At 44.6% G+C, this 22,232-nt stretch overlaps 1 protein-coding gene across 6 annotated transcripts in view; it reads right to left on the bottom strand.

The window, feature by feature from the left end:
* The window catches only part of LOC101174755 (protocadherin-1), a 158,207-nt gene that overhangs the window by 25,452 nt on the left and 110,523 nt on the right, over window positions 1–22,232 (bottom strand). For 2 of the 6 annotated variants that reach the window (XM_011480596.4, XM_078954441.1), the window contains exon 5: window positions 16,993–17,091. The exons of 2 other annotated variants lie outside the window; for them this stretch is intronic. In XM_011480596.4, coding sequence (XP_011478898.1) covers window positions 16,993–17,091 — 99 coding nt within the window. Of the gene's footprint in view, window positions 1–16,992; window positions 17,092–19,139; window positions 20,972–22,232 lie in introns of those variants that run through there. 2 more of the 6 variants (XM_011480597.4, XM_078954443.1) reach the window with 1 other exon arrangement.

The following is a 22,232-nucleotide window of genomic DNA, read 5'->3' as shown; positions in this document are numbered from 1 at the left end:
AGCAGGAGGCGGCTACGGGATTCATCTGACCAGCAATGAAGGCGGTCTGTCTGCCTCCGTCAGAAAAAAACACAAACTGACAGCAGAAGCGTGAGGCATTCGAGTGCAGCGGAGGGGAAAGGAAATACTACAACTCAGACAAACAAGACGTGGTTGTTGTTGTCGTCTGCACACAGCTTGAACATGAAACTGAGCCTGTGCTCACTGAGGGCTTCAGCACATAAACCGGGGAACAGACAGAAATGATGGAGCAGCTTCGGGCGGCGCTCTGTGACTTCACGCCGTAAACTCTTCATTCAAAACAGAGACGATGATGACTGCAGGAAAATCACTGCTGAGGAGAGACATCAATGACAGGAGCAGCATTTCTTTAGGCTATGAAATGTAAACTCCTTGATCAAAGTTAAAGGGTCAAAATATGATTGCTGTCTTTAACACGACTAAGAGGATGTTAACTTTAAATAGGAGACGCTGTTTGGACAGAGCGTTGTGCTTTAGTGGAACTTTGAACCAGAAACAGATTTTTTCCTTTTCTTAACAGTTGACACATCACAGGGGATCTTCCATCAAGGTTTTGTTTTCTTTTGCTGAGGTTTAAACCAACCAGACAGGACAACCGCCTAAAAACGATTGGTGTGTCTCCAAATTCCTTCCACACTCACTCTAGAGCACATTCTGCATTTTCTAGTTCGGTCTGAATCTACAATTCCAAAATCCAGAGCCATGGAAATTTCCCAAATGTCTCTGCCAAAAACCAGTGTGCATGGATGCTCACTAGATCGGTGAATATAGACCATAATGCATTGCGTTGGAACAGTTTTAGCCGTTTTTATCTTGGGAAGACAGTGGACTCATAAATAATCATAACAAAACGCTCATATCAATTAGATTTTATTTTGTGAAATCGATGATGTCATATGATGAATTGCTTTTAAAATCCAGGGCACCACATAGTGCTGCACTATATAGTTTTTAGTGGGAATTTGGACACAGCCATGGTTTCAGTTCAAGTGAACTCTGGTGCGGTTCACTGCAGTGTGAATGCAGACAGACTAACCTGACGGAAGAATCCAAACCATGAAAAGGGTCAAGCAGAGCTGCAGTCAGCGGATGAGGTTGTCTTTCATGTGATCAGATTTTGTTTTTTTTTACACAGCCCCATAAGCAGCAGAGAGTCCTGTTCCCCTCTGAGGACAGGTGAAGCCATGTGGAAAATGGGATTCAGGTTTGTCCCTCTGCAACCTTCCCGTCCCTCATTTGGACACGTTACTTTTGTCCAGGATGAAGGTTTTTACACACAGATTATGCGATCACACAAACTCCACGGCCTCAAGTTGCCAGCATTTCACGCTCTATATGTGCCGCCGATACCGGAAATGAAGAAGCGGCTCTGTGTTTAAGGATGCGCTTTGTCGCCACGTCTCATTTCCACTCCTGTGTTTTATCTGCAGCCAGATAAGCAGGATAAAGAAATCTCTTATCTTAAGTGGATGGAAGCTGCACTGTACGGCATGTGTACTTGGCTGGGTGATACCGGCTGAATCTAATGCCGCCCTGGGGGGGGCCTTACACTCCGAATGCAATGTGGCAGACGCTCCCCTCAGACAAAGAGCCGCTCTTCTCTCCAATGAAGCGGAAAGTTTGGACCCACGGCGAAGGGCCGTGCACTTTCGTTTCAACTTTTTTCCGTGCAGTATCGTGCTCGCGCCGCGTTGGCGCTGAAGGCCCAAACGGTAAATCACAGTGACGTCCTGTCAGCGCAGCAGCGGCCTCATTACGCCTCTGTTTATCCCCGACGCTCGCAGAGAATCAGGCTTCACCACGAAAGAGAGAACGTTGGCAGCACTTCCCGCCAAACCGACGCGCTTTCCTGAAGATCAGCTGCGTCCGAGCGGAATTCTCTTAATGACGGACAACAAAAGACTCAATCTGAGGCTGCAACCCCAGACGCTCACAGTCAATTCTCCACAACGGCACATCCTGAATGTAAAGCAGAGTCAAAGATGCCCCCCCACCACCACCACCCTGATCCTCCTGCAGGCTCAGGGCTGACACACGACTTGGCTGTAGTCCTCGGAACAACGGCAGCATTACAACAAAAAAACTTCTCATCCTTTATCGGATCAGTCCATCAAAGAAAAACTGACAAACCAACAGCATAAATACACGTCTGGTTACAGGAACCGACCCAGAGCAGTTCTAGAACACGCTGATCTGTAGTTTTCGTGGGTGAGCGTTCTGACGTCCAGATTGTGAGTGAAGCAGGAGACGCACAGGAACACACGGAGCATGCTCAGATCCTCAGCTGCTTTCATTGGCTAGAACTGACTGGGAGGTTGGGGGTTCTATGCTGGAATGTGAGGGATGGAAAAGTCTCATTCGACTGAATTCTGACCACAAGCAACGAAAGAGAAGCAAAGACATAAAGACACAACAGAAGAGCCTGTTTAAAGTTCTCATGAATATATTTGAATATTTATGCTTTAATCTTAATATTTTTTTTATCTCATAGCCTTCAGACTGGCATCTTTCATTAAAAAAAAAACATGTTCTTTGAAACTGCCTTTGAAAGTTTATCTATATTTCACTGCAGTTTCATAAAAAAAAAGCCTTGGATCAAGTGCTGCCAATTGAAATCAATTAAAAAGGGTGAAAAATGAGAGAAAAGGCTGGTGGTTTGCTTTCAGATTATGCTGAATCAAAAGTCTGGAAAAGGTCAGCAGCATAGAAATGTGATCAAATGCAGGATTGGCTTCTTCCTTCAGCTCAGCTCCATCACTGCAACAGGTTTCAAGAATCATAGGGACGTCTTCTGTGTCGTCACATCTGAGAGCATCTGCTGCAACAACGACGCCGTGAAAAAATTTCAAATAAAGTTCTTCAGCCATGACAAGACCAACGTCACTGAAAGTCTGCATTGGGCAAAACTGGCAATGCATGCTGGGATACAGAGCTGGACAGCAGAGGAAGCAGATGACCAGTCCATCTGAACGTGGCTTGTGTTAATCGCTCTGTAAAACGTGTCTAAATGCACCAATTAAGTAATGGATGATAATGAAGAGCAGGAAAGTCTGTAATTACCGCGGTCCTCTGTGCTCCTGCCAACCTTATCGCAGCTTTAAGGAGCGCCGCGTGAAGCGCCACTTCAATCAGCTGCCGCCTGACATCGGTGAATGCGCGGGAAGCCGAGGCTGTCATGTGAGGGAAATGATGGGGCGGGATAATGAAGGGACTTTTATGCAAAGCAGTGGGAGTCGCGGCGAAGGGCCCGTCTTTGCAAAGCCATAATGATGCATGAAGGGCCCCTTCATGTTTATGACATGATTGTGAGGGATTTATTGGCACCCCGTGATAATTAACATCAGATTATCGTCTTTGGGAAGCTGTGAAGTCTCTCGCTGCCGCAGCTTCCGTGGCTGGAAGTTCACTGCTGGCAGTTAACAATGCAGACAGGAGTGTCTGGAGGGCTCCATTAGCACCTAGCCATATGTTAAACAGCGGCCGCTTTAGTCCTTATCTCCTTGAACCGTTATCAACCATTATTCAACCAGGCAGCCCCATAAAATTCACGGTTTTTCACAGAAAATCGCCCGTTAGAGTCACAGAGTGCATCTGTCTAAAAGAGGCTTTAAGGCTGGAATTAAATCTGCAGGACTTTTTGTCTGCCATGAAGTTAATGTTGGACTTGTGAAGAACAAAAGACACATCCTGTGGTTTTATTGTGGCTGCAGCGCCCCCACTTGACATTTAAATACATGCAAACAGCACAGCAGAGACTGACAGCGGCTGATGCTAACAATTAGAATGGTGTTGGCCCCCCACGGCACAGAAAAAACCTGCAGACTCTCCAACACTCTTCTGCTACAAGAGCTGGATTCTGATAACATTTGAAATGTGGATATTGTTCAGGGAAGGACTCATACATCCCGTTCAGTGCCAACAGTGACAAGAGTAAGTCCCAAAAGGCAAACTGGCGACTTCTACCCAAACCACAACGCACCGGCCCCTTTTGAGCGGTCCTGCAAGGAGGTAAGAGTTCCAACCAGGGACCTGTGAGAAGAGCCCCAACCTCTTCCCACAGCCTCCAGAGTGCGGCCCCGCTTCTCCTGGTAGCTCCAAGTAGAACTGCTGCTCCTCCACATCCACAGGAGGTAGCTGAGCTGCTCGGCCTCCTGCACACCGAGGTGTTCCGGCCGTGTCCCACTGGGCGGATGCTGTTACTGCTGTGGCTGTATTTGGTTTTATTTAGTTCTGTTGTGTGTATTTGATTTGAATCAGAGTGGGACTGGTGTTTTTTGTGGATCTTTGTGTGTGTTTTCAGGTGTGCTGGAAAGGGTGTGGCCTCCATTTGGACCCAACCTGACGGAGGCAGCCTTTAAGCACCACTTGGACCTCCAGTCTGGGAGAAAAGCCTTGCAGCAACAGTCTCCACTGCAGCGTGGCTCTCTTCTCCATTTGATTTTTGGACTTCACCTGTTTTGTTGTGTGTTGCACTTTAGTGTTGTGTTTTGGTGTTTTGTAGTTTTTTGTGGTTTTGTGCCCACTCTGTTTAGTCTTGTGGTTTGTAGTTGTGTTATGTGTAGCTGTGGGTGAACTGCCATTTTCTTTAGTACTTGTCTTCTCCTGTTTGTGTTAGTCGGTTCGTGTTTTGTCACTGATTTGCCTTTTCTTTCATTTACAGGTAAGATGACATGTTTTAGTTGGGGGGGGGGGGGTTGTTTGTTATTTTTGCTTCACTTTTAGTTATTATTGTTTATATATTTGTAAATAAGTACCGTAATTTCCGGACTACAAGCCGCTACTTTTTTCCTGCGCTCACAGCCCTGCGGCTTATTCTGTGATGCGGCTAATTTATGGATTTGATTGGCGGCCGCCATGTACGTACATTCGGGCTCGGTGAATGGTTTTGTATGCGCCATCCACCACCAAGCACAAATCATTTTTTCAACAGACCTCTGAGCAGCCAAACAGCATGGAGGTCACTTCGGGTCTTAGACACTTCAGTCATGGTTCAACAAAAAGAAACACGCATGCCCGGCCACATCCCAGAATCCTTTGGTGCCATTAGACCCAATGTGCACGTGATCGCCGCTACAATATGATAAAGCTTTCAAGTTAAAAGCAATCGTTAAAAGCAGCGTGAAAAAATCCCCCATCAGTAAATGGAAATGCCGGTCAGCTGCGTGACGGAGAGAACAGCGCATGCTCAGAAGTGTATTTACCTCTGAGTCATAGTGACTCGGCTGGCTGCACGTAAATATGTGGGAATAACATCAGCCTTTATTTTGTCGGGACACGACTGGAAACACAAATCCATTTGGTCGTTTTTACGGTTTCTGACTGAGCGGAATTTTGCATTGAAAAGCTCACAGCCACCATGTGAGCTTTTCGGACAGGAAGGGGAGACAAGGAGCCCGCTTGGCGAGCGCGGAGCGCAGAGGCGTCCGGGGAGCAACAAGTGTTTGTTGTGAAAGCTTCTGACGAACGCGCCGCGCTGAGGCGCGCGTATCGCGCTGAGGCGCACGCTATTTTACTGATGTTTTTTAACCAGCCCCGTTAGTACCACAATGCTGCCGCGACACAAGTGGAAGGAGAGCTTTTCCCGTTCACCCCTCCATGCACTGCTGCTCCTTGCTCATTCTTAAACACGAACAACAGTGTGGCGAGCCGGGCGTTGGCCCCGCCTTTAGCCCCTAAGACTCATGGGAAATGGGGGATCGCGGATGTAAATTTCCTCATCATAACTGAGGGATGTAATGTTGATTATATGGTTACTGTTAGTAATTTTATGTATGATACCTAGTTTGTCAATAAGTTAAAAAAATAAAAAATAAAAAAAATAAAAAAAACCATAACTGAGGAACTTGTGAACAGAATAGAGGTCCATGCTGTTTCAGATGTGGGTGTAATTAGATACATGAGCTTGAGACAAGGCCAGTACCTGCCCACAGTGTCGTAATGAGCCATGCACACTCTGGTAGTCAGGACGCGCTTTGTCGAGGCAGCGGCTTGTATACTGATGCGGCTTGTGTATGTACAAAAATATTTAAGCACGTTAAAATAGGTGCGGCTTGTAATCGGGTGCGCTTTATAACCCGGAATTTACGGTAGTTATATTTTGTATGGAGACATTCGTTTGGTGTTTTTGTTGATTTAAATTCGGTAGCCAAAACAATTTACTTTTATGTTATGCCCCCTACCCCTAGACTCAGAAGGGGGCGTAACAGATGCCCCGGGGAAGACCCAGGACATCCTGGAGAGACTTTGTCTCTGTCCTAGGGACACTCGAGGTCCCCCAAGAGGAGCTGCAGGAGGTGGCAGAAAAGACAGGGAGGTCCAGACATCTTTACTTAGACTGGTGCCCCCAGAGGGATGGATGGATGGATGGATGGATTTGAAGTTGAATCTAATGGTAAACCCCATTGACATTTCCATTTTGATGATTTGTGTTTTTCTGCTGTAGTTCTTACAGTCTTGGGGAACATCTGGACTCAGAATCCGTGTCTCTTCTCTGGATGGACTTGTCTAGAATTAAAGTCCTGTTCTGTCTCCTCTGTGATTTGATGGAGAAGTCCTGATTCTTAAATCCCAGTCTTCATCTGGAAGGACTCTCTACTAAAAAAATGGGAAGCCTCCATAAGAACATGAATAATTTGGAGAAAAGCCTCTGAAGTTCTTCTGTGTTCTGTTAAAAGAAAAGCGTTTTTTTTTTCGTGGAATGTGGGGGTTGCAGCGAGTGTCGCGTCCATTCATTCATTCCCCCCCCCATGGACACAGACATCCCCCTGAGGCTGCATGCTGGTGGGTGAGGCAGGGCGTACGGGGGACTGTGATGGGGAGGAGTTTCCTGTTCCTCCATACAGTTTCCTGTTTGCCTGGAGAGAGCGGCGGCTGCGTTTGGGCTTCTCAATATTTAAGGTGAAGTATAGGAAATGTAAAAGCTTTGTGAGAGGGTTTGATTCATTATTCAGCCCCTCGCCGGCTCTGTGCCTCTCCTCTCTGCGCTGTGTGCTGCAGATAACAGCTCGGCTCTACGCTTTAATTCTTTTGCATCACAGATTAAAAAAGGCATAAAGAAAACACAGTCTTGGAGAATATAAGATGGCTTTATTTTTTCCCCCCTCCCCTCTCCTCCTTCGCTTGTACTGATAAAAAAAAAAGAAAATCCTGCGCCGTTCTCCTGATGTGAAGCCAATCTGCACTCACCGGGGTTCTGCAGACTTTTGTCTATTTTCTCTTTTGACATTTACAGTAAAGGCGGAGGAAGCGAGGACGGCGGCGGTTATCGGCCCGGAGCTGCGGGCCCGGAGCCCAGCACGGGAGGATGAAAGCAACCGCTTTGATTGCAGCAAAAATGAGACACGGAGGAGAAGTTGATTACGCCGGATTGAGCATAACCTCGGTTCGGTTCGGCAGCTCATCAGCTGACCCCCCCTCTCTCTCTATACGGGTGGGTGTCCACATTGGGAGCTGAAAAGAGAGAATAAAATAAAGAGAAATGTGTCTCGCACTCCTGCAATCCAGCGCATAATTGGCTTCCTGGACCGACTTCAATGGTTGCAAAAGATCTCTGACAAAACCATCCATAAATAAATCCTCCCTGGGTTTTTGTGGGTCTGCCTGCAGAAAGGCCTTGTTACGTATGGAAATGAGATTCTCCTCCTCTCTCCCAGTTGGCCCCCCTCCCTGTCTTATTGGCTCCCACCCATGCAAATGCAGGCCGAGGGTCCTTTTACGAAGGAGACCCCAAGAATCGGAGCGAGCATCAAAGGAGGCGACTGGATGTGAAGGAGTTTCAGCTGGAAACAGTGGAAACACCAACCCCCCCCCCCCCCCCCCCCAGACAGACAGAAGCCAAACCCACTGGACCCCACGAGCAAGGCAGTCGGACCACTGCAGCGCAAGCCCCCCAGCTTCCCGAAGCACCTCCCCACTGCGCCGAGGGACGGCAACTGTTAGGTCGTTCCGGCGTCAGGAACAGGCCGCCGAGCGAGGAGCCCCCTCGGAGAGCCCCGCCCCCAAGTACAGGAAGGAAAATGACACACAGTCCTCGTTAAGGTTATCGCCTCTGCTGGTGACACGCGGATGACAAGGACAATTTAGCGCATGGCTGCGTCTCCTTGTCTTTGAGCAGGCACAAAACACACACACACACCCACGGCGCCGTGTGCAAATGAAGTTCAATAAGCGGAGATGAAACTTTCTTCTCCCTCAGGGTAAATTAGGAGGTCGCAGAGGCAGAAAAGAAGGAAAAACCAACAGCAGAGCAGCTGGGAATACGACAGGCCGACTGGGATCCTGTACCCAGACGCTGGACGCTCAGGAAACAGAAGACAAGTCTGGAAAAACTGCTGAGTCAGTCTCAGTTTTTAACCTGAAACCTTCAAATGGTCTTTGAAACATTCAGGTACTTTTTCTGGAACAACTTCATAGTCACTTTTATATCATTCATCCACAGTTCATGTTTCCACATTCTGTTGAAATGATTGTCCTTCAGGTTACTAACTGACACTAAATTCACGTGCATTTCCCATTAAAAACAGAATTTTAGCTTCAATAAAGGAAAACAAAGCTAGCTGGCCAACATGTTTAGCCTCATGAATATTGACCAGAGTGAGAATCTCCAGTCATGACGTTCATTGATCCTCGTAAACATTGTCGTTTGGATCCCAATGCTGACAGACGAGCAGCAGGTCAGTTAAAGACGTTCACGAGAAAACCTGGTGAGGAGAGTTTTGTCGTGTGCGGTGACCTCTGTGTGTGTAAACATGATGAACCGTAGAACGCTGCACTTCATTGATTTTGTCATCAAACCAACAGAAATATTGCTTTAAATACTTATGACAGAGAAACTGTATTTTAGTGACACCCTTGTTTGTTCTGATCAGCTCAGTCAGCAGGCAGACGACCTACAGCTTACGAGTCCTCTAGTCATCGAGTTAAAGTATCTAAACAATATTAGAAGTTAGAACCTGAAGCAGAAGAACCACAGTCATTAAAAAAAAGCTCTGAAAATGTTCCAAACAATGAAGATTGATGATTTTCAAACCACACATTTTGGTTTAAATTAATTTGAATTCATTTTTAAATATTTATTTAATTTTAGTTTATTAATCTATCCGGATAGTGAACAAATATATTAAGCTTAAAAAGCAAAGAAGCTTCCACCAGATTGTAGCATTACAGCTAATTTCCATCTGTAGTCCTGAAATATTCTGCCTAAACATAAAAAAAGAAGAAAAAAAAAGAAATGCAATATAAAACGCATTTACCAATTTACAAAGGAAAGAAACAAAACACGACATAATAAACTACTACGGGAAACCCTGATGGACAGATTATTCTGACCGTTAATGTCAGCGCCCTCACTCCCTCACTCCCCTTAGAGAAGATCTTTGGTACCAGAACCAGAATCACCTCATCTTTATCAATACCCCCCCCACTGGGGATCAAACATAGGCCTTCATCTTATGTTCAAATAACTTTACTACTAAAAATGAATAATAAATAAAACGTGAGGTTTAGATTACAAATGTGTTCATCCATGTCAGCAGTTAAGCTCAGGCGGTAGAGCAGGTCGTCCAACAACCGAAGGGTTGGCGGATCCATTCCTGCTCTGCGCGGCTAGTATGCAGCTCACTGCTCCCCCCAGGGGATGGGTCAAATGCGCAGAAAGAATTTCCCCATTGGGGGATAAATAAAGTCAAATTATTATTTTTTATTTATATTATTCTATGATTTTACAAAAAAAACGTATCTCCAAACTAATCAGAGGAGAAATCTCTGGACCTTTTTGAAAATGTTCAAACCATTTATGTAAATTACTGCCTATATTTATAAATTTGTAAACCTTTCTATTGTGTAATTTTGCAAAAGGAAACAAAAAAGCACACACATGAACACACACAGACACACAAGCCTCAGGATGTCAGCCATCAGGGGTCAGAGGTCAACAGAAAATGGACAGGAAGTGGACCGTATAGGACTGTGCTGGTGTGTGACTGCTATAAGTGGAGCAGAAGAAAATGCCCCCCCTGGACAGCACTTCCCTGCATGCAAACACACACAAACATGTCCCCCGACCCCTCTTTGTCTTTGCTGCACAAAACGCACACGTTCCGATTTTGATGCGATTGTTGCCCCAAAACAAAGGCGCCTGATGTGATGCGATGTGAAGGCCGAGCCGCCTCTCCGCCGTTTGCAGCTCGTCACAAACTCCGCCCTCCTCCCCCGAAGCTTCTGAAGTCACATGGGGAGCAGGAGCAGGCACCTCCCAAGAAAGGCGGGGCTAGCGCCAGCAGAGCAGGAAGTTCCGACCTGGGTTCCGTCCGTCTTCCCAGCAGGCCAGTGTGAGTCTGACGCTGGACGCTCGGCGCGTTGGCTGGTGCTGAACCCAGAGCGTGTGTTTGTGTGTGCTCTGCATGGCGAGCGCGGGCTGCACCGCTGACCCGTGTTCGCCTCAGTGTGTTTTTATCTCTGCCTGTGTGACCCGAATGGTAAATCCAGAATCCTGCACAAAGCTGTCTTTCACTGAGTGTGAGACGCTGTGTGTGCCATGAATTATGAGCAGCAGCCTCCGTCTGATATGGGCTTCTATCTCGCATATCAATGCCTGAGTTATCTCCTGACTCCTGTGTGGGGTTTTTCACAGCCTTGCCAAGAGGTTAATTAAAGGGGAGGGGCCTGTGAGCCGTTGCCAGGGGCAACGCTCTTGCACCACATCACCTGAATGGTCATGCACGTCTAAAACGAGCGTAGGGATGGAGGGGGGGCGGGAGGTCGCTGAGCCCGGGGTAAGAGGCTCCCCGCCGGGCCGCTGGGAGGGCCCCCGACCCGCTGCCGCTCAAACAACAAGCTAATCCTTACAGCACACAGAGGAGCCGCTAATAGGAGAGGATTAATCTGACAAATACACCCACTCCCCCGGCTGCTCCTCCTGTTTGTCTCCTCCTCTCTCCTCAGACCGTCAGGGTCCGGCTCTCCTCCTTCCCTCATTCTCTAGATGTATTTCTTCTATCTGCAGGTGAGCGTTGAGTTGATAGAAAATCTGGAAGTCGGCGGGTTGGAAAGAGCTTCAGTGTGCGTCTGCATGTGTGTGTTTGTTGTGTGTGTGTGTGTGTGTGTGTGTTGTGGAGTGGATTATCCAGGTTCCAGGACTCGGTGTTCGCTAGCAGCCGTGCAGAAAGCTTTAATGAGAAGTCGCTGTTTGCTGTGGACAGAGTGGGACTCATATGTACTACTACACACACGCATCCCACCATGACCTCTCTCTCTCACACACACACACCCACACCCACACACACACACACACCCACACACACACACAGCAGCAAACTAATAGGATTTGTACGTTTTCTTTGTAAACCAGTCTGTCCTCTGCCTCCTCATTAAACTGCACACAGACACACACTGATGCTGGACTGACTTCACACTGAAAATTGTGTGTCTTTGTGAGTGTGTGTTGGTGTGGTGTGCTGGCTCAAGACCGGCAGACGTTCCTTTACAGACGGAACGGCTGCAGATCCACCAAACGTCTCAATTAAGTTATTTTTACCATTGATGGTGAGAAATGCACAAATGTTTTTAACAAACACAAACTACAAACATACACTGAACAGCTGCAGACAACAATGCGACAACTGCAAGTCACCGACAGACCAGAACGTGCAGTCCGATCCAAAACTGACACTCCTCTCCTGCGTCATGTGGTGAGCAGCCAGCGGCGTGGCGCCGTGGCACCTCGCTCTCAAACACCTTTTCATCAGCCCAAAAATCCTCCCACCCATTTCTCTTATGTCTCCCAAATAATAAATGTTTCATATGTGTGTTTTAAAAATGTACAAAAAAAATCACAAGACTGTTAAGATTCATAAGCCATTCATATCTGCTCTCCTTTTTCATACATATTTCTACTTTTCTCGGTTTAAATCCATTTACCGGCTCAGATGTGTGAAGATTTATTTGGAAAGTGAAAAATTCATTATAGTCAGCAGTGTGTGCTTTTTAAAGGCAGCTATTCCAACTTTCTATTCCAACTTTGTAAGTGTAGACAAAGGCGTTCCACAAGGTTCCTCACTTGGTCCCCTTTTTTTTAAAATTTTTATTAATGACCTTCCAACTAAATGCATTGACAGCAAGATTCAACTCTATGCTGATGATACTGTCATTTACTCATCTAAATCTGATATTATTGACATTCAGCACTCAATTCAACATGATTTTAATTCTGTTCAATTGTGGTCACAATCTAATAAGCTTATACTCAACAAATCTAAATAACATTTCATGTTGTTTCAAAAAAGATTGCGCCTAGTAGCTGCTAATGAAATAAATTTAACTTAAATGGACATGTCACCCATTTCAGGAACAGAACAATTCAAATACCTTGGTTTGTGGCTTGACTCCTCATTTTCATTTAGTGCTTATATACAGTCCATTGTCCATACAATTTCTTATCGTTTAAAATTACTTTATCAATCCATTGTTTAAGTTTCTCAGTCATGAAGAAAATTATCTCACAACTGATCATCCCGACTTTAGATTATAATGACATAATATATCAAACCCCAGTCTCACTAACCTCCGACCACTGAATGTTGTTTATAACAGTTTGTGTATGTTTATTCTCCGTTGTCCGTTTAGAACTGACCACTGTCTAATGTATCAGCAACTGTCCTGGCTTCCCCTCTCCTCCCAACGTCAACTTCACTGGCTATTGTACATCTTCAAATGTATTAACCTCAGTTACCCAGAATAACTCAAACAATATCTAACTCCTTTTCAGTCTTCTTATAATTTACATCATGCAGATCAAATCTTTTTTGTTGTTCCAAGAGTCAAAAAAGAAATCAGAAAATATTCATTTTATTACAAAGCACCCTCTGACTGGAACAATCTTCCTCCATCTATTCGTTCTTTAACCTCATTCTTTGCATTTAAAAATGCCTGTTTAGAACATCTTCAACACTCATTTTTGATTGAATTTGATTTCTTTCCTGCTTTTTATTCCCTTCACCGTAAACTAACTGCTAAGAGGTGCAATAAATGTCTGTGCTAGTGTGTGTGTGTGTGTGTGTGTGTGTGTCTGTGTGTGTGTGTCTGCGTGCGTGCGTGCGTGTGTCTGTGTGTGTGTGTTCATGCTCGTTGCCTTGTATATTTTAAGCTCTTTATTGTTTTGACATATATAAACTTTGCTTAACTGTATCTGTCGGTATTTGCTTGTTTTGTTGTAAGTTGAGGACCCCCATGAAAACGAGATGACACATCTCAAGGGGCTTATCCTGCAAACAAATACATTGGAAAATTGAAATTCCTGACATTTAAGGTGAAGCAGACATGTTTTATCAGCCTCAAATAAACGTAATATTCACGGCCAGACCTACACTTATGTGTAGGGGGATCTAATTTAATTTAACATCAAATTAGATCCCCCTACATTTCATTTCATCAGTTAATTCAGCATAAATCGAGGCTTTTCTTCTGCAAAGCATAAAAATAAGAACAAAGTCAGAGCAGCTGAAAAAAAAATCCATCCAACGAGTGACCTAAAAATGTAAATATCTCAGCAAATATTAAAAATCGTGTTTGTACAACACAGAAAACCCCGGGAAGATTAAATCCTTTATAATTAAATTAATGTTTCATTTGCAATGGGGATCAACAGATTTAAACAAATAGCTGCAAAAGGTAAAAAAAAAAAAAAAAAAGCTAACAGCTGAAAAAAGACGAGCGATGAAATTAACCACAAACCATTAAGTCGCCTTTAGACGTTTCAGAACAGCCAATAAATTCAAACCAAAGCATTTTTAGAGAGATTAAGGACAGTGAGCTGAAAGAAATCCATGAACAGAAAACGCGTGAATCCAGTAAAACAAAGGCAGCCGTTCCCAGCACCTCCTTCCTCAGAGGAGGCACCGGCTGGTTCCTGACAAGTTCCTGACAAGTTCTTCCCACAAAGGTTCTGGTCAAACCCAAAGAACAACATCACGTGTTTGAAGTCTTTACATACTAATATATACAAAAGTCTGGCGTCAGAGTTGAATGAAGGCCAGATTTAGCGTAAAAGACATTTTGTTCTTGAGATAAAAACAATAACCTCTCTGGTAGACGTGGGGGCGGTACCTTCAGGTCCAAACGAGGGGTTCCAAAGACTTTTATCTGATTTATGAAAGCAAAGATGGCATCAAACCCACGGAGCGGCACAGTGTTTACCGTCAGCCATCACATCAGGGATGTAAAAGACAGAATCAGTCATGCCTTAATGGCAAAGCTCTGCTTTCCAAAGTCAGGTCATTTATTCCTGAAAGAGCAGTCAGCTGCTGCACGCGTCAGCCAAAGCTGAATACCAACATTTCTGCAAACAGATCCGACATTTGGATCGACACCAGCATTTAATCACTTCTGCGTTGGCTTGTGGCCCACCTCTAATAACATTTTTATGCAAATTGCTCCATAATTTTTTGAGTAATCCTGCAAACAAACAAACAAACCGGAGCGCTCAGAGTGCATATCCTCCTCCAAGGTCAATGCTGCATTTTGCAGTTTTACTGAAGTGGTTCTGATCCACATGGGCATTCCTGTCCCCATGCAGCAGCTCTTCAACAGGTTTACAACAGAACTGAAGATGACTTCCTGGAGAGTGGGAGCGAAATGTTGCAGCTTCTCCTAAAAAAAGTCATTTCGCTCAATGATCAGTGATCGATTTCTATGGAGGAATCTTTGGAGAAAACCAAACCGGGTAAAGACGCATCGTGGTTTGGGCCTTTTTTTAATTCCACCACCTCTGAAAGCTCCAGAACCACGTGGAGGACCAACAGTAGACAGAACACAGCTGAAGGTGGCTCCCCAAGCTCAATTATTTACTCACTCTGGGAGCTGCTCACCTTTGATAAGAGCGCGTTCACAACAAAATGCAGCTAGTTTCTCCCCCTGCCAGGAAGAATACGCATCTCAGCGGAGAAGGAAGTAGACTTCAGTGTTTTCCCGCCGCTCTCTGGGCGGCCTCGTCTTTTTACATGCTCCATTTTCTGCAGCCAGCTGGAGCTCCCGCGCCTTTTGTGCAGTGCGTAAACGCAGCAAAGTGTTCATTTCTGTTTACAACTGTCACCAGTTCACATTCGGATGATCCTCTTCATTTCACACTCGCCACATTCCAGTGCATCTGTCAACCCCAGCGTTTGGGTGACCTTTACTACTGCATTTTATTTTCCTGCAGCTCTGGAGCAGTAGGACATCTCATTTAAATGTGCAGAACTAAAACATACTGTACGTTGAGAGCTTGTTGACCAGCCTTCTGGTGTGGTATGCAGAGCCAAGTTTACGGCTGAAAACGCATCTGAGTGGGAAAAATCTGCCTCAACTGCTTCTTATCGAGCACTCGGGTGCTGCAGATCACCTCTCAGTCCAGTTGTTGGGATAAAGATGTGACTGACAGGAAAACAAACAGAATGACATAGAGGCAGAGACTCCAGTCATGTGACTTAGGTTGTGTCTGAATTCCTTCACTACTCACTACTTTGTGCGTTTGTTTCTTTTTAGAGCTGCCTGAACCTCCATTTCCAAAATCTAGTGCCCAAGAAGTTTCCCAGAAGTCTCTGCAACAAACCAGTGTACATCGATGCTCACTAGACTGGTGAATGTAGACCACAATGCATTGGGTTTGAAGAATTTTTCATGTGAAAAATAATGCATTTGAATCTATTTTTTTAAATAAATCATCCATGTGTGGGTTAGTAACACGTTCATATTTATTAAGTTTTTACTTTGGGTGGACGTCATGTTTGCTGTTCAAAGCTAAAAAGTAGCCAGCATGGTGTCCGAATTGCTTTTAAAATCTAGTGTTTATAATCCCACCCTGTCTAGTTTTTTAGTAGTTGGTGAGGAAGGAGGGAGTCATGTGACTTGGACTTGAGTCATGCATTTTATAACTTTAGAAAATGTCTTGCTACACAAAGGATTCCTCCTCATCAACCTCTCATGTTTCTACTGGGCCAGCAACAGACTGAGGATCTGTCCAGGGTGAACCGTGCCTTTTCCCAACAGTAGCTGGGATTGGCTCCAGCAACCCTGTGACCTTAAGATTGATTCAGCAGGTTTAGAAATAGATAGATGGACATTTCTGAGTTTGTGGTTTTTGTTCCTGAAAATAATCGAAGGTTGAAGAACATTTTTTTCTTAAATGTTTGGTAGAGAGATAACCAGAGTATTTTAAGTACAGGCATAAAAAAACAGTCCTTTCAGGTTCATTTCTGCTGTGAGGTCACACATATTATGCTATTTTTGACTCATATTTACTCTGAATGTTGCTGACAGTTGCTGAGTTATCCTCGTTATATGTACGCATGTCTTTTACAAGCAGAGGGCGTAAATGCAGCCCTCATAAGTGAGCAATTGCACCTTCTCTTTGGTGGTTTCAGCGCCTTTGTTTGGACACAAACATCCCTGATTTGTGAATTCTGGCAGAAAACGTCCGTCTGTTTATGCGGCACTTTAAAGATGATCACAGACAGCAGTGATTCCTGAAGCTTCAGGCCTTTAAAAGCAGAACAGACAGAGCGGAACTGGATACGGGCTCAACACCGAAGGCAACGATGGGGAAGTATCTCGCATTTATCCTCCATTTGTGACTCATTTTCATGGAATGAATGAGCAGAAAACGATCAAGTTGAATTTTGTTCAGCTCGGTGTGCTGAAATATCAACTTGGCGAATGTGCTCACAGCGTGCACGCCCCCGGGCTTTTGGCTGCAGTGACACACACGAGCCAGCACAGCTGTCCTGTTCAGGAGCTGCCATGCGGTTACGGCACAAAGACTAACCCAAACCAGGACCGGTCTCATCGGGTCTACGAGCCCCAACGCTGAGCAGGAACAGCAGGAAAGTTCCAGAGATGTCAAAGCTGCAGCTGGACTGTGTGAGGATGGTTTTGTGCGCACAAAGAACACACATCAACACAGCAGCAAACAGACAGATGTCTCTGGCTTCTTATACTTACTTCTTATCGCTTCTGCATGCTCAGACATGAACTCGCTCATGTGGCGCGGTCTCTTAAAAGCCCCTCCCTCCATGCGTGGCTCCATCTCTCCATCCTCTCCTGTCCAGAGAGTTGGATGGTGATTAGCGTTGGGATTCTGGGACTGTGGCCTCAGCTTTCATTACCAGCCATAAGCACAGCTATGCAGCAATGTGTGCGCCGATGCCTTCAGAGGTGTGTGTTTGTGAGTGTGCGAGGGGAGCCGCGCTGCTGCTTGGATAACGAGAGGGGTGTTGTTTGTCATGACAGTAATTAAGCCCACAGTTTAATCAAAATATGACAGCAGTAGAAAGTATGGACACATTCTTACAAATACCAGGAGGCCCTGGCTCTCTGCTCATCATTCACAATAAAAGCCCCGCTAACAACATCAGGAGTTCTTTATTCCAGAATATAAGGTGTTTAAAACATCGTCTCCATTATGGGAATCTCACGAACTGGAGCCTGATTCATGACCTTTGCCCTCATCTGTCCCAATACCGAGCAGCAGCCGAGCCACCGGTGTCAGGGGGGCCAGATGCTTTTCCCGTTGGATCAACGTTGAACGTTTGACGGCTCAGGTGAAAGCTCTGAGGTTTTGGCAAGCCCTTTCCTGCTGACTAGTCAATCAACTGATCCCACTGTCATGGGTGGCTTGTTGTCCTTCCAGTGTTTAGAGACGGAACAGAGCAGGAGCTGGTGAACCAGAGATGGTTTTGTGTTGGACAGCTTTTGTCTCCTGTCAGCACAGTCGACAGAAAATCAACACAAAATGCCAGCCGTTCTCCATGAAAGGAGTGACCGCGCAGGTTAATATGACCTGCAAGGCTTTCAGCTCTTTACCAAACACAGCTGGTTAAACATCAGCAGGTTAGAGGAAACAGGTAAGAAGAAGGGTTCCCTCACATTCCAGAAATGTTCCTCCTGACCAGATTTTAAACGGTTTAATGATGATGTCAGAATGATGAAGATGAAGGTAAAGTTCAAACATCCAAAACTGTCCGACTTCCTCTTTGACGGTACCTCAGGTTGTTGTGATTTCTGGTCATGTGACACGTTTGTTAAAATGCTTCACAGACTGAACCAAAACTGCAGTAAAACCAAGCAGAGGACGTCCAGCACTGAGTAGACGTCCGCAGAGCAGCCGCCATCGCATCTGTGAAGATGGAGAAACGTCTGAACGGCATCTACAACAACTGAGGAGGGGTGGGTCCAAAACCCGGTGGTACCGGCACAGATGCATATGGGACTACTGTGTAGTAATCTAACGAACCCCATGGACCAGAGTGACGTTCACAGGCGCTCTGAAAAAAGACCGTTGTCATGGCGATGAGTGGGGAAATGTGTGTTCAATTCAGCGTGTGTGAAGACGGAGACGCCGCGCTGCAGACTGTCAGAAAGAGGAAACACAAAAACATCAGAGGCTCCTTCACCCTGTCACGCTGCTTCACCACACTTACATGTTTGGGAAAAAGGTATGGTTCTTTTTTTTACACTTTTGAAGTAACCAATTTTGAAAAAAACACCCTTTTGGCACCAGATTCAACCCAAAGTGTACTCATCTGAGGGGGGAACCCTGCTGAGACATCGTCTTAACTGTGAGGGGTGCAAGTGGGGGGGGTTGTCGTTAGCCGTTTTTTCCCGTAGTTTTGTTCCTGTCTTGACCTTAAATTGTTTTGTTTTTACCTTCAGGATGTAGATAATCAAAGCTTTCATTGGTCATTTCAATGTTTGGCCTTTACTTGATATACGGCACACGGCTGAGCTAACGAGGTTTTTACATGGGAAGCAGTGAGGAGTGCAGCTGGAGTTTCTCATGGAAACGCCATGAATTCATTGGTTAAAGAGTAAATCAAACTTGTTGAGGAGGAAACAACTGAAAGGCTTTCTTCAGTGTTTTTGTATTTTGAGGTAGAATCTGTGAGCAGCTTTGGACTCTCCACTCTGTGGTGATGCTAGAGATTAAAACGGGTTTCACTATTTCTCTCTTCTAGCTTTTCCTGAAACATTATCGGTTATCTGAGTCAAGGATTTCATGTAAACTTTGCAAATGACAGTAGAAACGTTTTGTAAAAAAAAAGATCCAGAGCATAAAAAAGGAGAAAAGAAGAAACCCTGCAGCGCTTGAGTGTGATATCAACACTTGTTTATTGTAATAAAAACTTCTGGATACAAAGTACATTCACAGGTACAGCAGCAGGACACCAAGCTGCTCTGTCTGATTCCTACTGAAAACCAGCGATTACTACAAATACTCAAACTCATTTTACAGCTTTATATCTCATAAACATACTGCTATAATTTGGAATAAACACACTGATGCACTTACAAGTAGTCCATGTTCTGATCACTGGTTATTGTCTGTTACTAAGCTCTGCCACACGCCGACTAGCTGAGTCCTACACAAATGTATTTACCAGAAGATACACGAGCAGAGAGCCGGCGGAGGCTCCGAGGTTCAGTCTTAAGTGGTTTCATTCGCACATGTCAGGAAGGATTTGAACTGCCTGAATGACTGGAAAAACTGGAGGTTAAACCTTCAATTGTATAAAAAACAAACTATTTACTTGGAGCTGTTGAAAGGTAAGTGAAGACGGAAAGGCTGGGTTGAAATGAGGAGCGAATTTTGGTTTCTATAGGTGGAGTAGCAGCAGAAAAGACGAGCGTACATACATCCTTCCACCAGCTTCATATTTCACATACATGACTTTGTAGAAGCACTCATATCTGTGGGTTTCTGTACGTAGCAATTTGTTTGAAAATCAATACAATTTGTCTGAAGCTTGTTCGGACCTTCTTTTAAAATAAAAGATTTGAAGAAAAATGTTTCAATATTTTATCATCAAAATTCCTACTTTGGCACCAAATGAATCCAAGAAAGTCAATAAGGAAGTTTTCTCAGAGTCTGAAGCTGTTTGGCAGATTAAAGATGTGAATGCTTTGTGTTCTTCATTCACGCTTCACACCAAACTTTTCCTTCATGACCATCGGGAAGGACCGGCCGCCTTCTTCTGATTGTTCTTTACTTAAAATTTGTTGCCCTAGCGCTGTTTGTCTTGATGGCTTTTCTCTAATGATCATCCAGGAGCTAAAACCGCATCAGAACGCCCCGAAAAGGAGTAAACAAGGCTGTCTTTTTGATTCACATGTTTTGTTTGTGGTAAACTGCTTGTTAAACTATGCTGCCAAGAATCACAGAGTTCCTTTGTACTGTCTGGTTTTTACACCAACGCTGTCCTACTCTGCTCAAGTTTGACAGAGATCACATAAAAACTGATCCGCCTCCCACACAGTGCTCATTTGCGAGTGGCAGTGGTGGCAACAGGAGCAGGAAGAGTTCTTACTGGCCCGTGAGAGAAGGCGTGTCCGTTGATTATCTGCCCTTCACCCTGTCCTCCGAACCCTGACTGTTAATCTACAGGCACCAGGGCGACCCGAAAAACGGGAAAAAGTTGTTTTCTAAGAGTGGAAACCGCGGATTCCACAAAGCGAGGGGGGACTGCAAAAAAAAAGAAAAGAAAAGAAGAAGGGCATCAAAAACTGATGAAAGGCTGAGATCCACTGCAGTCAGGACCAGTCCATTCGGGCTTCAGTTCCATCTACAAGAAAAGCGGTGCAGCCTAAAAACGGCGTGATGGGGGGGGGGGGGGGGGAGGCCCCAGAAGCTCAAAGATGATACATGCCTCTCAGTTCAGGACATTCTGGATAAAAAACATGTTTTCAAGATGTGACTGTCCACGATGTGACAAAAAAACAAAAAACATCGTATGACCAAAGAGGGAAAAAAAGTCAAAAAAACTGCAGCAGAGAAAAAAAAAAGCTCAAGGGCTTAATGGGTTTCTCAGTAAAGAGTAGGGGGAAAAAAGGAAGCTTAAGATGCTCTTTGTGTCTTTAGTTTTGTCTTAAGGCAGTCTTTTTTGTCCGGACGCCCTCTCCGGCTGGGTGCTTGACGACGCTCCACCTACAAGAGGATAGATACGAACGTCTTACACCTCAAGTAACGCAACGCAGAACACATTCCATGCAAAATGTCTCATCAATGAGGAAAAAAATGTCAAAAAAGGAGGATTGATTTAGACTTGACTGAAGAAAAAGAATGTTTTTTTCAAAAGTGCTAATCAAAAAAATGCAGCAGAGGCCAGTAGAGCCACAATAACGCAAAAAAATGAAGTCAACACATACAAAATCATTGAACTGTGCATGAACCCACTTGGCCACAGATAAAGAAAGCACGGGCGATGTCAAATTTAATTGGAAAATGTGAAATAAAAAATGACCAGATAAAGAGAACACAACTTTGAAAAGACTTTTTTCATTAAAGACGTGATAGAAAAACACAAAATGGTCAAAATGGTGCTAAACAGTTCTTAAACATGGGGCTAAAATCAGTTTTTAAACCTCTTCTAAAGCTCATTTTTACTGGTAATAATATTTGATATGACACTGCTATTCAAATTCAGGTTTTTAGAAAAAGCAACTCAGATAGTTATTTTAGTTGTAAAGCTGTCAGGAAGTGCACTCATTGTTTAAATCAGAGTAAATTAACGACATTGAAATGAAAATGTGTGTGTTCTACAACCGTCCCCAAACAATCTACCTCTAGATGTTCGGAGATGTGCGATAAAACCTTGTGAAATTGAAAGAAAATTTGCATTAATTGGAGACAGAAACGAGGTAATTCAAAAGGGTAAACGTCCCTCAAAAGACACTATGTTAACATCTGAAGCAGTTGAACCATTTGAAGCCTCTAAAGCTGAGACTGAATCTTGAGACTGGATGTCTTCATTTGGACTTCATTGCATCAGTTGACAATTTATTTGAATTTCAACAAAATTGTAACTAATCAGAAAATCTGGTTGAGATGTGGTCCAGCGCATCCCTAACTCAATCTGTACCTGACTGTCAGGTAAAAAAACACACAAACGTGAGAAAAATCCAACAAAGGAGCCGTTTTCAGTGAGGGTCCAGGAGCCACACATCTCATGTGAGGACAGCTCTTTCCTCTTCGGGGGTCTGCTGGTGAATTTTAGGCTAAAACCTGATCAGTTAGCACTTTTCTACCACCAGAGTCAGATTCTTTTCTGGCATCGTTCTTGTTGTCCCTTCATAGATCCGCAGACAGCCAATCACGGCTCAGTGACACACGACTGATCCAATTCAAATGTTAATGAAACAGGAGTCAGGTTTGGTCATGGATCCATGTCCCGTTGAGGTTTTTATCT

The sequence above is a fragment of the Oryzias latipes genome, chromosome 10 (genome assembly GCF_053564925.1).
Source record: "Oryzias latipes strain Hd-rR chromosome 10, Olatipes_Hd-rR_3.1".
NCBI classification, from domain to species: Eukaryota; Metazoa; Chordata; class Actinopteri; order Beloniformes; family Adrianichthyidae; genus Oryzias; species Oryzias latipes.
The sequence above is the reverse complement of the archived record's forward strand: the minus strand, read 5'-3'. Positions and strand labels throughout refer to the sequence as shown.